Source organism: Talpa europaea (assembly GCF_964194135.1).
Source record: "Talpa europaea genome assembly, chromosome: 16".
Taxonomy (NCBI): domain Eukaryota; kingdom Metazoa; phylum Chordata; class Mammalia; order Eulipotyphla; family Talpidae; genus Talpa; species Talpa europaea.
The window spans coordinates 42,564,841-42,581,366 of NC_140084.1; the positions used below are offsets into that span (position 1 = coordinate 42,564,841).

Sequence of the window (16,526 nt, forward strand, 5' to 3'; positions counted from 1 at the left end):
AGGGGAGAGATTGAGTTGCTTGAATTGGTTTCAAGGAGAATCCATGAGTGGAGAGTGCAGCAAAGCACACCAAGAAAACTAGATTTAAGTTGTACTGACTCTTAGGACCTCACCTTGGAAATTATGCAGTGGGGTGGGACTCAGCCTTGACGTCAGGTCAGTGACCTCACCTCCGCAACCTCAGCTCAGGATAAGGATTTATTTACTTATCTGTCATATAAATCATACTTACATAGTGCCAACACATTTCTAGCAAGTTTGTCATTATCATCTCATTTAATCTGCAAAGCAGTTTGTGAAAGTTCTGAGGAGAGTCCAGCCCCCCAACCCCTTCCAGAGACCCAGGTCAGAAGGTGGAGAGCAAAGAACCCCTTCCTCCATTCTCTCCATCAAAAGGTCAAGAAGCAGGGCCTCCCTGCACACAAAGGCCTCAGAGGTGCTCTGCTAAGAGCCAAAGGCGGGAGGCGACCCCCTGTCAATGAACTGCTGAGGGAGAAGCAAAATGGGTTTCTCTGTTCAGCTGACGTTACTCAGCCACAGAAAGGAATCCAGTGTGGATCCACGTTCGAGTGGGAATAACCTTGAAAACTATGCTAAGTGAAAGAAGATTCTGTTTATGTGAAACCTGCAGGATCGTCAGTTGCTGGGGACAGAGTTAGTGGCTAGGGGCTAGAGAGAGGAGCAAATGGGGACTGACCTGCTTATGGGGCAGGGGCTTCCTTTTGGGGAAATGGAAATGCTCTGGTTGCCCAATGGCCAGGGAATCGTACATGTTACAATGGTTGATGGTTTCTTCTGTGTTATGTGACTTTTATTTTTTTTTATTTTTTTTTTACAAGATATTTACATCTGGGTAAATTCTTTTTGCTTACACACTTACATGCAGAAGCCACAGTAACAATTTATTGTATTGGAAAAGAAGAAGTCAAACTATCACCTTTTGCAGATGATATGATAATATACATAGAGAACCCCAAAAACCACAGAAAAACTAATTCAACTCATCAATCAGTTCAGTAAAGTGGCAGGATACAAAATCAACACGCAAAAGTCAGTAGCCTTCCTATACACAAACAATAAATCTGAAGAAGAAGAAATTAAAAAAACCATCCCTTTTATTATTGAAACAAAAAAAATCAAATACTAGGGAATAAATCTAACAAAAGAGGTAAAGGACCTATACAAAGAAAACTATAAAACACTGTTAAAATAAATAGAAGAAGACACAAAGAAATGGAAAGACATCCCCTGCTCATGGATTGGAAGAATAAACATTATTAAAATGGCCATGCTACCAAAAGCAATATACAGATTCAGTGCTATTCCAATAAAAATTTCAATGTCATTCTTCAAAGAAATAGAACAATTATTGATGAAATTCCTATGGAATCACCAAAAACCCCGAATAGCCAAAGCTCTCCTGAAAAAAAAAAAGAAGGGAATGGAGGCATCACACTCCCAGACTTCAGACTCTACTACAAAGCCATAATCATCAAAACTGCATGGTATTGGAACAAGAACAGACACATAGACCAATGGAATCGAATAGAAAATCCAGAAATAAACCCACAGATTTATGGTCAACTAATCCTTGACAAAGGAGCAAAGACTATGCATTGGAGCAAAGAAAGTTTGTTCAATAAATTTTATGTGACTTTTAATTAAAAAACCCAACAAAATACAAACACAAGGTAGCACAGATAACCATTTAGTCCAAAACCAGGGGAAAAAACTTTATTTCAATGGTTACCCTTTATTTCTGAGGGGTAAATCAAAATAAGGGAATCAAACAGCACAGGTAAATGAATGAATAAGCCATTTCAACTCAAGAAAGGTGGGGCTGTGTGTGTGGCTGTGGAGGAGACTGAGGCAGGTCCTGCTGCTACTGTCCTGGGCACTCTTGGATCTAAATCTTCTCCGGCCTCAGTTTCCCTAACTGCGTGGCAGGTAACCCTAAATTATGGAAGGTCTTAGTTTTCCCTCAGGCAACAGAGAAGACCTTCTGGGGATGGTGGCTACAGCAGACAGGAGAAGGGGTGACCACAGACAGAACTTTCCATAGGGCGGTGAGAGGGAGGACTCAGGAGGCTTTCCCTGGCTTCGTGTCACCCCCTCCCTGGCGGGGCAGGAAGCAGAGCTGGAAAGCAGGGGGCAATTTCCCCAGTCCGCATTCCTTTGGTGTGAGGTTGATCTCTTCTGGGCTCTTGGGAAATCTCAGGGAGAAGTTCTGTAGAATCGTGGTGAAGAAGAGGAAGAGCTCTGCACGGGCCAAGCTCTCTCCCAGACAGAAGCGTTTTCCTGAGGGCATAAGGCTGGGTGTCATTGTGGGGATCCCAGGCAGCCCCACTCACTGTGCAGCAATATGTGTATGCTTATTTGCATAGATTTACATAGGAAGTTCTTGTGCTTCTGTTCTTGTTCTCAGCACCAACAACAGTATGAGTGTGGGGAGGGCTGGAGTGGGGTAGGGGCGGGTGTGGGGGGGGATGGTGAGGGAAGGGGGTTGGGTGGTCCCACTTCTTCTCAGCCTGTCTGTTACCTTGCCATCTTCTGTCTCAGCCCCTAGTTTAGCATTCTTTGTCTTTCTCTGAGTGTCTCTGTTAAGCTAATTCGTGAAACTCAACACACTTCCTGCTCCCATGCCTTGGGTATGAGGAGCCAGAGTGAGAGGTGAGAGGTGGAGAGGAGCGGAGACCTCTGTGGATATCCTGGACCCACCTGCATGAGGCAGCCACCAGTTCCTGTACTGGCTGTGAAAACACTGTCTCATCTGAACAGGTGGATGCACAGCTACTGTCTCAGCTTCTTAGAGACCCCACTGGTCTGGCCAGCCTGGCCTCTAGCCTGGTGCTCCATATCTTCCCAAGGTCAACACCTGACTCTGCCATGTGGAGACAGAGCAAGAAGGGGGCTGTCTGCAAGCCAGGAAGAGAGGCCCGCCCATGCTGCACCCTGACCTCAGGCTTCCAACCTCCAGAACTCTGGGAAATAATTTTTTGTTGTTTAGGCCAACTAGTCTATGGTATTTTGATTAACACAAAGAGGTTCCATGAACAATAACAACAATCTCCTCTCATGTTTCTTAGGATTAAATTAAATAAGAAATATGCAAAACCCAGTTTAAAAATTCAAGTGCAGGAGGCCACCAAGTGATGAAAAGTTGACTCCATTATAAGTATCTTTTGTCTAGGATCTCTCAAATGTGTAAGCCTGCCAAAGGTATACAAATAAACTGATAAATTTAAATTCTAAAAAATCACACTGGGATGATATTTCACTATCAATAAAATATCTGAAATATTTCTGGAAGGGAAGCACCATAGGACTATCTGAAAAAGAAGAGTAATAGAAGGTGAACTTCTGGAAGTATTAAGACATATACAGGTATGATAATTTAAACAGTATGGCATAACTATAGGAAAAGACAGATGATGAGTGGAATCAGGCACTTGCACAAATATTCCTTAAATTATGCACTGAGTGCTTCCAGATCTCACCACTCCAGAGCTACTGTTTTAGCAACTAACAAATAATGCATCAATAAATCTTCCTTCTTTACTTCCCTTCTGTTCCCTTTCTTCCTTCTTATCTTCTGTTTTCTACCTATCTATTGTCTATCAGTGTCATCTGTATAGCTAGCTAGCTATTCATCACCTACCTTTGGGTATATATTTAATAAAAAATGTGGAATGACATCCTCTGTAATATTAACAGTCAATTTTCATCATGAATTGAAGGTGATTTTCACTTAGACACTTACAACTTTCATGTTTGTATAAAGGTTAGAAAAATCATTAATGTTATTTCTATTTGGAAAGAAAAGCTTAAAATGGCTTTTGAAAACCTTGGCACACAGCAAGATCATGATTTCTGTGTGTGTGTGTGTGTTTTATTTTATCACCATCATCGATGTAGTCTCCACTTTTCTCCCTCATCAACCTCCACTCTTTCCATCCACCTCACATTATCATCGTCTGTGGAGATGTCTGGCTTTTCCTTTCCTTCATAATCTTCATCATTTCCAAGAATGTTCGCCCAGCACTTGGAGTTCACAAAGGAAGCAAGTCACACACAGAAGAGGGGTGATCAGGCATTTACATTGGAGCGGGGAGGGCCCAGCTTACCTGTGGAGAAGGGCATGAAGGCTTCTTGCTTCTTGAGCTTGCCCTCGGCATCCAGGAAGTGGCCAGGGTAGAAGCTATTTGGCTTCTCAAAGTGATGTGGGTCGTGAAGGACAGAGCTCAGGACTGTATACACAGTAGTGCCCTAAGAGTGTGTCAGAGCCAAAGGGAATTTTTTTTTTTAATTTTCTAGAGGCATGTCTTATTTTATTTATTTGTTTGTTTGTTTTTTTGTTTATACATGCACTGGGTACAGTCAGAAGCGCGGGAGGGTGAGAGAATTCACCAGAGCCAGAGCGGGGAGCAGAGCAGGCAGAAGGACCGAAGCTCACTGCTGAGGGGAGCAGCGGGCGGCAGGAGAGGTCTGCTCGCCATGTGGGACCCTCCTCCGGTGGCCGGGGAGCAGCCGGGGATCGAACCGGCTGCAGAGGCTGCAGGCAGCTTCGCAACCCAGCGCTCAACCGCTGCGCCACCGGGGAGGCCCAGAGCCAAAGGGAATTAAATGGTCATCAGCTAGGAGTCATTGAATCAATTATGGGATACCTATGGCTGATTATGAGCCTCACCTACTGTATGGTTGTTCAGTGGATGACTTAAACATGGAAATAATTCTGTCCCATTTTGCTAATAGTTGTGTCCCTAACCATCCAGGTATCCCTAACCACCCACTCCAAAACCCTTTAGACTCCTGCACCTATCCTAAGTTTTATATCTGATTCTGGAGAGGCCTCCAAGGGTGCAAACCTAGCACAAAGGGCAGAATCTGATCTCATGGCTTGGTGCCTGCCCTTTGGGTAATTATATACTGTGCACATCACCCCCAGGTATGTCTAACTCAAGAACATATGCGAACATGGGCCTCCATGGTGGTGCAAGGGGTTAAGTCTCAGCGCTACGAAGCTGTCCACAACTACTGCAACACGAGTTCAATCCCTGGCCAGGATGCTACTCACATGGCGCAGCAGACCTCTCCTGACTCACCCGCTGCCCCCCTCAGGAGTGTATTTCAGTCAGTCTGCCTGTTCTGTTCCCCCCTCTGTCTCTGGTGAATCCTCTCACCCCTGCTGTACCTTACATGCATAAATACAAGCTCTTGTATGCATAAATAAGTCTTTTTTAAAAAAAGAACATAGGCAAACATGGAAAAATTTGTTAGAACCATAGGAGATGACTAGAAAATATACCTACAACATGCTGTTATTTCATTATATGAAATGCATGCATTCACACACACACACACATCACATGCACAGTTTTCCAAATTGCAATGCTATGAACTTGAGGGGAAGGAGATGTGACACGGTGGACACACAGAGTTAGGTGATGGATATAGAATCAGGATATCTTTGTGTGGTATATGCTCATAGGAACTTAAAATGTAGAAATACAACCAAAAATTGTTCTTTTCATCATCTCATGAAGGAGTAGGGGAGAGGAGATGATGAAAGCACTTTCTTTTCTAAAAGACATCTCTTTTGCTAACAGGTTTCAGTAAGTATTGAGACAAGTTTCATTAAGTATTTTCTGCACATGTAACATCTAATTAAGGTTTAAAAATACAGAACAGAGAGAAGAGGACTTTTCTTTCTTTCTGAAATCTCCCTCCCTCCCATAGAGTCTGGAAGTGAACGTTCTCCTTGTAGTTGCAACAGCAGAGACGTGAGCCCTAAGAATACAGCCGACAGCACCCCCCCACCCAAACAAGGTTCAGTGGCCCTGCAGCCTCACCTTAGGGAGATGATATCCCCGGAAGTCAGTGTCCTTTGTGACACAGTGGGGGAGATTCAGAGGGGTGAGGTCACTGAATCTCTGAATCTCATGAATGACAGCATCTGTGTAAGGCATTTTGGCCCGATCTTCAAGGGCTGGGGGCCGGTGGGAGCCGATCACTCTGTCAATCTCCATCTGGACCTTTTCTAGTAGAGTGGGGGAGAAGTGGTATCAGTGCCCAGCACAGTGGGCTCCACCCAGTCACCCAAGAAATGCCTGCAGATTCATAGGACGGTCTCGAGAACCTGTTCCACCATGTTACATGTGGTTCCTTCTCAACTCTAGAATTGAGACAAAGTCAGTGTCTCCTTTGTGGGTATGTGCTGTCTGATGTTTCAGTGTGGCTATGAGAGGGGCTGACTGGGTAAGGATGGGTGGATGGAAATCATTAAATACTTAAAGCCTTTTTTTTTTTTTTAACTAAAAATGAGTAGTTGGAGCTGGTGCATCTTTTTGTCCCCCTGACTTGTTTTGTGATCTTGCACAAGTCACTTCCCCACTCTGGGTCTTAAAATAGGGGAGTTTAATTAGAGAAGATTTTCTCCAAGCCTGATCTTCAGCCCAAGAATCAACTGTGGGGCTTCTTAATGGGTGGCAAATCAGCAAAACACTCCAAATAGTCAAATTCATTGTCAAACTCCAGTGTCCGTCAAGAGCCATGTGCTTCTTTATTTGCAAAATGCTTTTGAAAAGGTAATCCTTTGTGACTAGACCTCATTCTTATAAACCACGAAGCACCTTACTATTGCTCAAGTATTAGGCCAATTACGAAACACTTCATAAGTACAAACATGCTGTTCCAAACCATCAGGGGCATGAGTGAATGAAAAAGACTTTGTAAACTGTCTAGTTCTTTTCAACCTCTACTGCCTGTCTACATCTAAGCTTTGTGATCAGTTAACGAATCCCTATGAGGTGAAGTGTTCCTTTCATGCTGATTGGTACGATCTTCACCCATCACTCAAACTGCAGGGTTGCAGAGACCTTCAACCCTCCTGGCCCCACCCACCTAGAACATCCGGGTGCTTCATGAGGATGAGCAGCCCATAGCGGAGAGTGGTACTGGAGGTCTCCGTGCCACCAAAAAATAACGTGAGCGCAGTGTGAACGAAGTTCTTATGGTGGAATGTGCTTTCGGGATCTGAGTGTGCCTGGGGATGACAAAACAGATCCTTAACGCCGCCTCTTCAACGAGTCCCAGTTTCTGGGTCTTATTTTCTTCCTCACCCTCCCCTGTGCCAGTTTTTCATTTTCTTTCTTTCCTTTTAGAGTCTTCAAGGCCAACCAAAAAAGTGGGCCCTGAAGCTAGGTCCTATTGTTTATTAGCTGTGTGTATTCTCCTCCCTGGACCTCAACTCATTGTGTAGAGTTGTTTTGGTATTATCTATTTATGTATTTAATAGACATTGTAGATTTGTGTCTTTTTTTTTGTTGCTGCTGTTATTTTATCTACTCTACCTTTGGGTATATTTGCTTTCCTTATTGGATCTCTCTGCTTTCTACCCAGTGGTGCTACTGAAGATATTTAACAACTTGTATGACACGTGGGTACCAATCAGAACAAATATGTGCCTCCTACCATTAGAACAGATTGGTTGGCATTCAACCAATCAAAGCAGAGCTGAGCCTCTGACCAGTCAGGAAATAAAGGGTTTTAACCAATTGAATGGAAGGAAGGGGTAATGTTTAGGAGCCCAGATGCTGAACAGGATATGAATTCTTTAGTCCTGTCTCTTTATAGGCATTTGGGGGCAAGGAATAGGGAATAGAGGGACAGTGAGAGTTGAGCCAGGGGCTTTCTTACCAATGTAGGGAAGTGTTTCAATATTTAAGCAGCATCTATGTTCTACCCAGCCATAGTCTCTTATTGTCAGTGAATGCCCACACGAAGATAATCCAGTGCTGCCCTTACCTTTTCCATGTGGAGCAGGTAGGAATCAATGAAGTCCTTGGGGTTGTTGGGGTCCAGGGTTTTCTTGTGCGTCTCGATATTCTCATTGATAAAAATGTTAATTTGTTGAATTTTGCTGTTTAGGTGAGCGTGGGGCCCAGGGAAGTATTTCAAGATACCAGAGAGGAGTTCATACACCTACAGGGGAGCAGGAGAGGACCCAGAAACTGTTCTAGTCTCTGTCTTGGTGTTGAGGGTTCAGGGTTTCTCTGTGCACAAGAAAACCACCTCTGAAGGTCACCAGTCAAGCAGGGATTTTAGGATTGTGCCTCTCATTGGAGCAGACCAACAGACAGAGCTGCATAACTGCACTCTGTTCCAGTCGTTTTCATCTGCTGAGGTTTCTTCTCTCACTGTTTACCCTTTAGGAAGTGTGAGTGACCCCCAGTCTGACTCAGCACCTCAAGTGGGAAGATTTGGGGATGATGTGTGTAGCAAGAAAAGTGACCGCTTGATTGGTTCTTGCTTTTCTGGTCAGGGCAGAAAACACCTTACCCCTTCCTGGGGGGCACACCCCCATCCTGGCCCACCATCCACAGTCTCACCTGACTGTAGAAAGAGCTAACGATGGTGAAGATGTCGCTTAACAAATGCAGCAGCCTTAAGAATCTGGGGTCCTGGTAACTGAAACGCTCACCAAAGATGATGGAACAGATGACATTGGCTGTGATGCAGTGAAAGAGGAAGGTGGGATCCAGATAGGCCCCTGAGGATGAGAGGTTTGTCATGGGGAGTTCTCTGAAGGTCCACCTGCTCTGGCTGGTGAAATCTTAGATTGTTTGATTGTCTCATTCAAAAGTCTGTTTGCACTGGCTGTGGGTTCTCAGTTTTTCTTTCTGGGTATCTCCACCTCTTTGTCTCTTACTTGTTTTCTAGGTCTGTTTCTGAGTCTGAATTTTTCTGTGCACGCATGACTTCCCTAGTCTTGTCCTGTATTCTTTCTGTGAGACTCATCCCCTTGTCTGTGCTCTACATTTTCATGTCCTCATTTGTCTTTGGGCCCCCTCTCCTTGGCCTCACTGAGTTTCCGGATCTCCCTTGATCCTGTTCCTGTCTTTGCCTTTTTCTTTCTTGAAGTGTCTGCTTCCGGGTAGATCTTTCTTTCTCTTTTCTGTCTGTATCTCCTATTCCCCCCCCCCCCATCCTGTCTCTGCATCTGTTTCTGTCTCCGCAGCTCTCCATCAGTCGTGTTCTCCTGTGCCGTCTCCCTGTCCCTGCCTCACTGACCCCCCTGCCCACCTGCTGCTGCCAGTCTTGACCCTGGGCTCACCTTGGGATTTCCGCAGCTCCTCCACCAGACATTGAGCCTCCTCCTTGATTCGCTCCTCAATGCTCTGCTTCCCCATGCCAAAGTCCCTCAGTGTTGCCATAGAGAATCGTCGCAGTGCCTTCCAGGACTCTCCATTGGCAAAACTCACACCTAGTTGGCCGGGAATGGAGGGAAGTTTTGAAGGATGCATGGGATGGTCGCTCACCCTCTCCTAAATCCCTAGCCCTTTCCCCACTCACCAGTTCCCTGGAAGATGGGATCAATGATGGCGATGGCTCCTCGGCCGGAGAAAGCCTCAGCCTGATCCACCAGGGCCTCCCGCACAGCATCGTACCCACATAGGATGACAGTTGGTCTGGAACCCAGATAGACCGTGAAGACATCCCCGTATTTCTCACGAAGCTGTGGGGACAGCATCCAGATCTCACTCTCTAACTCAGGGGGTCTTCCTGCTCCCACCTGGGTGAAACTTTGCTATAACCTACACCCCACTGACTGCAGCTCCATCAAGGAAGGAGAGAGAGTTGAACTCTGTGATCTCCTCCAAGTCTCCCACATAGACACTTGCTCCAAGATTCCTCCTTTCTTACGTTCTATTTAAGATAAAGATTGTTAATTGAGGTATCATTGATTTTCAATACTTTTGATTCCTAGGGACAGAGGTCCAACACCTCTACAAATGTGTGTCATCACACACACCCAACACCAAAGCTCCCCATCTCTTTAATCCCAGCAACCCTCCACCATAGTCCCTTGGGTCTCCTTCCCCTTTGGCCCCTACCCCCTACCCTTCCTTCTTGGTTGACCAGTGCTGGAGTCAGAGTTTAAGGGTTTGCTTTTGTTTAGCTTTTCATATTCCACCTATTATTGAAATCATCTGACATTTGTCTTTTTTTATTATTATTTAAGATTTATTTATTTATTTATACAAGAACTGGGTACAGTCAGAAGCACGGAAGGGTGAGAGAATTCACCAGAGCCAGAGCGGGGAACAGAACAGGCAGACTGACGAAGAAATACACTGCTGAGGGGAGCAGCGGGCGCAGCAGGAGAGGTCTGTTGCGCCATGTGTGACCCTCACTGGTGGCCGGGGATTGAACCAGCACCACAGAGACTGCGGGGAGCTTTGCAGCCCAGCGCTCAACCGCTGCGCCACCAGGGGAGGCCCTGACATTTGTCTTTTTTCCCTCTGACATATTTCACTTAGCATAATCCTCTCCTGTTCCATCCATATTATTACAATTTTTTAAGCATTTTTTTATTCATACATACAAGAACTGGGGTGCAGGCCAGAGGTGCAGGGGTGAGAGGAGTCATGAGAGACAGAGTGGGGAGCAGAACAGGTGGACTTACTGAAATACACTGCTGAGGGGAGCAGTGGGGGAGAGAGGAGAGGTCTGCTGTGCCATGTGGGTCAGCTCCCGGATTGGGAGATTGAACTCATGGTGCAGTGGCTGGTGATAGCTTGATAGCGCTGTGTCTTTAACCCTTATACCACCAGGGCAGCCCCCATTTTATTGCAAATGGAAAGATTTCTTTTCTAGCTGAGTAGTATCCATTGTGTGTGTGCGTTTGTACGAGTGTGCATGCGTGCAAGTGTGCGTGTGTGTGTGTGTGTGTGTGTATCGATGTGCTTTATCCACTCAGCTGTGGGCACTTCGATTGTTCTGTTGCTTGGCTATTATAAACTGTATTGCAGTAAACACAGGATGATATATCCCTTTGAATTAGGACTAGAATTGCTGGTCACAAGGTTGATCTATTTTCAATGTTTTCAAAAACTTCCAGACTCTTTTCTGTAAAGGATGGACTGTCCACAGTCCCACCAAAAGTGTCTGTGGGCTGCTTTTCCTCGAAACCCTTGTGGATTGTTGTTTGTTGATCTTTGTGATGTAGGTCATTCTCAAGGTTTGAGATGGTTATCTCACTGTGCTTTTTATTTGCATATCCCTGAAGATAAGTGATTCTCCTGGCTTTTCATAGATCTTTTCAGCTTTGACATTTGGGAATTGCACACAGACTGAATTTGGAAAAAAAAAACGACAGTAAATCTGAATAGTCTGTTACTAGTATAAAGATTAAATAGTAGTCAAAACCAACTATTCAATTCTACCAAAATTTCAAAGAAAATTTAGATCACTATTATCCTGATACCCAAACCAGAGAAGGCTATCACGCAAGAAAGAAAATTATAGGCATGTCTGTGATGAACATAGATGCCAAAATCTTCAACAAAATATTAGCAAGCTGAATTCACAATGTGTCAAAATATCGTGGGAATTATTCCAGGGAGGCAAAAATACTGTATCCATAAATTAATCAACATGATAAATCACATTAGAAAGTGCAAGATGAAACTCATATGATGACAATAAATTCAGAAAAACCACTTGATAAAATTAAACATTGATTTATGATAAAAACTTAAAGTGGAGATAGAGAGATGTCTATAATAAAGACCATATTTGACAAACCCACAGCATACAAAATATTCAATGGTGAAAAGCTGGAAGTCTTTTTTAAGATCTGTAACAAGACCTAGCCCACTGTGCACACTTTATTCAAATACTGTTGGAGCTCACCAGAGTGTATGGGGAGGAGAAAAAAAACATCCAAAGCAGAAAGGAAAAAGTAAAATTATCACTATTTTTAGATGACATAATTTTATATGTAGAACCCTCTAAGGATGCTACAAAAAAATTGTTAGAACTAAAAAATTGAGTGAAGTTGTAGAGTACAAAATCATTGTACAAATCAGTTGTATTCTTACACACTGACAATAAACAGAAATCAAAATTTAAACAGGAATTTCATTCATAGTCACTTCAAAAAGAATGAACTACCTAGGCATGAAATTTATCCAAGGAGGTTAGAGAACTGTACACTAAAAATATGAGGCATTATTGAAAGAAATTGAAGAGTACATAAAGAAGTGGAAAAATTACTCTGTGCTTATAGATTGGAGGAATGAATATTGTTTATATATACATACTACTAAAAGCAATACAAAGAATCAATGCCTACCAAATTCTACTTTTTTTTCACAGAAATAGAATAAATAATTCTAAAATTTGTGTGAAATCACAGGAGATCCCAAAGTCAAAGCAATATTGGGAAAATAAAAGCAAAACTGAAGGTATAATGCACCCTGGTTTTAAATTATGTTATAGGGCAACAGCCATCAAAACTGTATCATATTGGTGTACAAAGATTTTGATGCATGGAAGAGAATAGAAGGTCTAGAAATCAAGTCACACATAAATGATCAGTTTATTTGGTACAATGGAAGCAAGACTATACACCAGGGAAAGGATAGTCCCTTCAGTAAATAGTATTGTGAAAAATTGACAGTCACAGGCAAAAGTATGAAACTGTAACACTAACTTACATCATACACGAAGAGTAACTCAAAATGGATTAAAGACTTTAATGTTAGACATAAAGCTCCTTGAAGGCAAGAAGCTCCTCTGTGGGTTCTTATGAGCTGGCAACTCATGGGCCTATTTGCTATCTGCAAATCACAGCAGAGCATTTCTACTTGACTATCACCAGGCAGGCCTGGGGACACCTAGGCCACTGTTGACCTGGTTACGTGACTAAATCCATGGTGGACTCAGGATAACTCTGCCAGTGATAACATCAACACATCTACTTTTCTGATGCAAATGTCTCCTGACTTACAGTCACAATGCCCCCTTTTCTGTTTCTCATAAACCTTTGTCCCCCGCCTTGCTCCTCGGACATTGTTCCTCATACCTTTGCCTCGTGATCAGCTTTCACTAGCCTGTGTGCATTCAATAAGTGAAACAAGAACTTCAGATCCCATAGCAGAGTCTTGCCTTGCAAACCTGCTCCATGACCATTGTGTTCCTAGTCCCGTTTCCTGCTACAACAAAGTGGCAGCATTCCTTGACATTGATATTAGTGATTTTTTAAAAATCTCACTCCAGAGGCAGGGTGGCAAAAACAAAATAAACAAATGGAACGACACTAAGCTCAAAGATTTCTTCACCATGAAAGATACCATTAACAAAATTAAAAGAAAACATACTAACTGGAATAAGATATTAGCAAATCATATATCAGTTAAGGAGTTAATATCTAAATACATAATTCTTACAACACGATAACAGGAAAACAAACACTATGATCAAAAAGTCGGCAGAGGATCTGAATAAGCGTTTTTACAAAGAAGACATAGATGACCATGAAAAGCTGGTTTTCAGCATCCATTATCACTAGGAAAATGCCCATCAAACCTACACCTGTCAGAATGGTTATCATAAAAAAAAAAACTAACAGGAAATAAGAAGAGTTGGCAAGGGTGTAGAGAAGAGATAATGCTAGTGCACTGTTAATGGGAATGGAAATTGGTACAACCATTATGGAAATCAGTACGGAGTTTCCACAAAAAAATTCAGAATGGTGTGATTATATGATCTGACAATCCACTCCTGGATATTATTTCAAAACAACATATAAAACCAAAAAATATCACTTCAAAAAGACATAGTACCCTCATGTTCACTGCAGCAGCATTATCTACAATAGGCAAGATATAGAAACAACTCAAGTGCCCCTCAATGGTTAAAGAGTGGATGAAGAACATGTTACACACACACACACACACACACAGAGGAATACTGCTGAGTCATAAAAATGAATGAAATCTTGCCATTTGCAGTAGCTTGTATGGCCCTTTAGTATATATTACAAAGGGAAATAAGTCAGACAGAGAAAGACAGATATTGCACAACTTAAAGCATATATGGAACCCAAAAGGCAAAAAATGACCAGACCAAGCAACATCAAAATTCATGCAAACAGAGAAGAGACTGATGGTTGCCAGAGGGGAGAGAGTTGAGGGTAGAAGACAGGGAAATAGGTGATGGGGATAAAAAGCCACAGACCACTAGTTGCAAGAGAACTAAGTCTTGAGGATGTAGCGTGCAGCCTGGCGATGATAGTCAATAACAACATACCCCAAATTTGAAAGTAGCATTGCAGAGTGAAAGATGGTAACTAGACAATTGTGCTTATTTGATAATGTATTCATATATTAACTCATTACATGGTACACCTGAAACAAATATAGTTTTATATATCCATTATAGTTAAACTAAAAAAAAATTGCGTAGTCCCCAGAAAACCAGCTCTATTATCTCCAACCTCTAGAGAATCACAGCTCAAAGTCTATCAGAATTCCCTCCCTCCAACCACATTCCCGCCAATCCTTCACATAGGAATTCCAGAAACTTCTCTAGTTAGCACATTGGCCAGGCCTGGCCTGGAAGAAGACAATCCCCAAGCTGTCCTTCCAAGTCCCAACTGCTTTGCTGCCTTGGACCTGCTTCCCAGCCCCCCACCTCCTGCTTTCCATCCCCTTGCCCCACCCATCTCACCATCTGGAAGGACTCGAGCAAACCCTTATGGTTTATTTGCAAAATGTTTCCCAGGAAGGGCAGAGGCCAGGGCCCAGGTGGAAGGCGGCCCCTGGATTTCGGTTGGCCCCAGAGTACCAAGAGACCAAGGAGGACGATGAGAAGGACGGCCAAGAGCATCATGGATCACGCTGCGCCTGTCTCTATCCAGATGTTCCTCTTAAAGGTAGGCTGCTCAATAGTTGGTGGTTGTTTTTTTGCTATGATGGTTGAAAGAGGGTTTCCTGGAACCTGTGTTAACTCTCCAGAGACAATAGAGCATCTAAATGTGGCAGGTGCTGCAGATGCCTGCAGGTTGAACTCAGGATTGGCTCTGAGGGAGGTCTCAATGAGCAGTGCTCTTGAATGGAGAGCACCTCCCTCGAGGTATATGATGGGGTTGTGCCAGCTGGAGGAACATGAGGAGGCTGGGTCTGGGGTGGTTGCACTGCATGGCTGGCTTGCAACCAGTATTGTCCAACTGTGGCGTTACAGCACAGGCGATTGAGAGTCACTGGCAGGCATAACTGGGGCATTCAGTGTCCCCTTGGGACAGGGATTTATTCTGGACACAGAAGAGAGACATATGGAAGAGACAGGGACTGATGGGAGACATTGAGCTCCAAATTGGGTGTGTTGGGGATTGGCAAATTTAGCCATTCATTCATGCATTCATTCTTCAGTAAATACTTGCAACACCTGTCATGTGCCACATGCTGGCCCAAGTGCTGAGAGAACAGTGATGAGCAAGACAATGGGTTGAACTTCATGGAGCTGGCATTGAGGTGAAGGAGAAATTCTCACCTTCCATACACACCCCCAATGACCTGATAAAAAATGGGTCATAGATGAAATGGCATCATCACCTCTGACTCGGGATGTCAGGGCTTGGAAGTTTGAGTCTCAAGGAACTACAGAGGATTAGCAGGAAATTCAATGAACCGGTTTAGAATCACCAGCACAGGGGACCTTGGGCTGAGGAGGCTGGGAGAGAAATGAAGAGGGGGTCTCTGTCCCTTTACTTCAGTAGCCCTGCAAACCTTCAGTAGCCCTGATGATCTTGGGAAGGTCACTTCAAGGGTGAGACCCCAGGCACATCTGAGGCCTTTCAAGTTGTCGGGCACTGAGCCGTGTGGCTGTGTCTTTGGCAGATCCAGACCCAGGAGACGTGAGCTAGAAATGCTCAGGGCGGGCCTCTGGGCTGGGGTCTGTAACTGCCTCCTTCCAGAACCCCTGAAACCTGTTCTCTCCCTCCCAGCAGGGAATGGTCTTTTCAGCAGCTGACCAACTCACCCGTGAGGTCTTTAACTTAGAAGTCAGTGCTCCCGTTAAACTTTCCCTAACAACCCACCAAGATAGCTTCCTATTTGCTCCCAAAGCTCCTGTGAAGCCCTTCTCACAATTAGATTAATTATAATCACAATAATCATTGTCCCTATGAGAAGTTACTTGGACTCCTCAGGCACCAAGCAGCTCTAAACACACTGTAATCATTTATTTCTCTAATTGATAATTGTTTTGTGACCATATGATGAACGCCTCTGGTTGACTGTGCATTTCCTGGGGCAAGAACTGTATCTCTCTCTAGGTGACTTGTCCAGTGTATTATCTTCACTCCCCAATAGAAATTTTGGCTCAGAGTATTAGTGCTCAACAGGTTTTTTTTTTTAAGATGTATTTATGCATGCATGCAAGAACTGGAGTGTGTGTTGGGGCTGGGGGCAGAGAGGATTCACCAGAGACAGAGTGGGGAACAGAACAGGTGGATTGAGTGAAATACACTGCTGAGGGGAGCAGCGGGCGAGACAGGAGAGGTCTTCTGGGCCATGTGGGTCAGCTCCCTGGCTGGGGATCGATAGCTTGCCTGAGTCTTTAACCCCTGTGCCACCAGGGAGGGCCCAAGATGCTCATTTTCAAGGATATATTATCCCCTAGATGAGGCCAACTGAGGTCCCAAATCTCTCCTGTTTGTGCATTCTGTATTCTCTTAATCT

General features: G+C 43.9%; 1 protein-coding gene across 1 annotated transcript; it reads right to left on the reverse strand.

The window, feature by feature from the left end:
- Window positions 1-2,080: 2,080 nt before the first annotated feature.
- LOC311186036 (cytochrome P450 2B4-like) lies at window positions 2,081-14,673 on the reverse strand (the record flags this gene model as incomplete). Its single annotated transcript, XM_084256923.1, has 9 exons — window positions 2,081-2,298; window positions 4,125-4,266; window positions 5,850-6,037; window positions 6,901-7,042; window positions 7,804-7,980; window positions 8,388-8,548; window positions 9,113-9,262; window positions 9,352-9,514; window positions 14,515-14,673. 9 exons carry the CDS (start codon window positions 14,671-14,673, stop codon window positions 2,081-2,083), a joined length of 1,500 nt encoding a protein of 499 aa, XP_084113049.1.
- Between the last annotated feature and the right edge of the window lie 1,853 nt (window positions 14,674-16,526).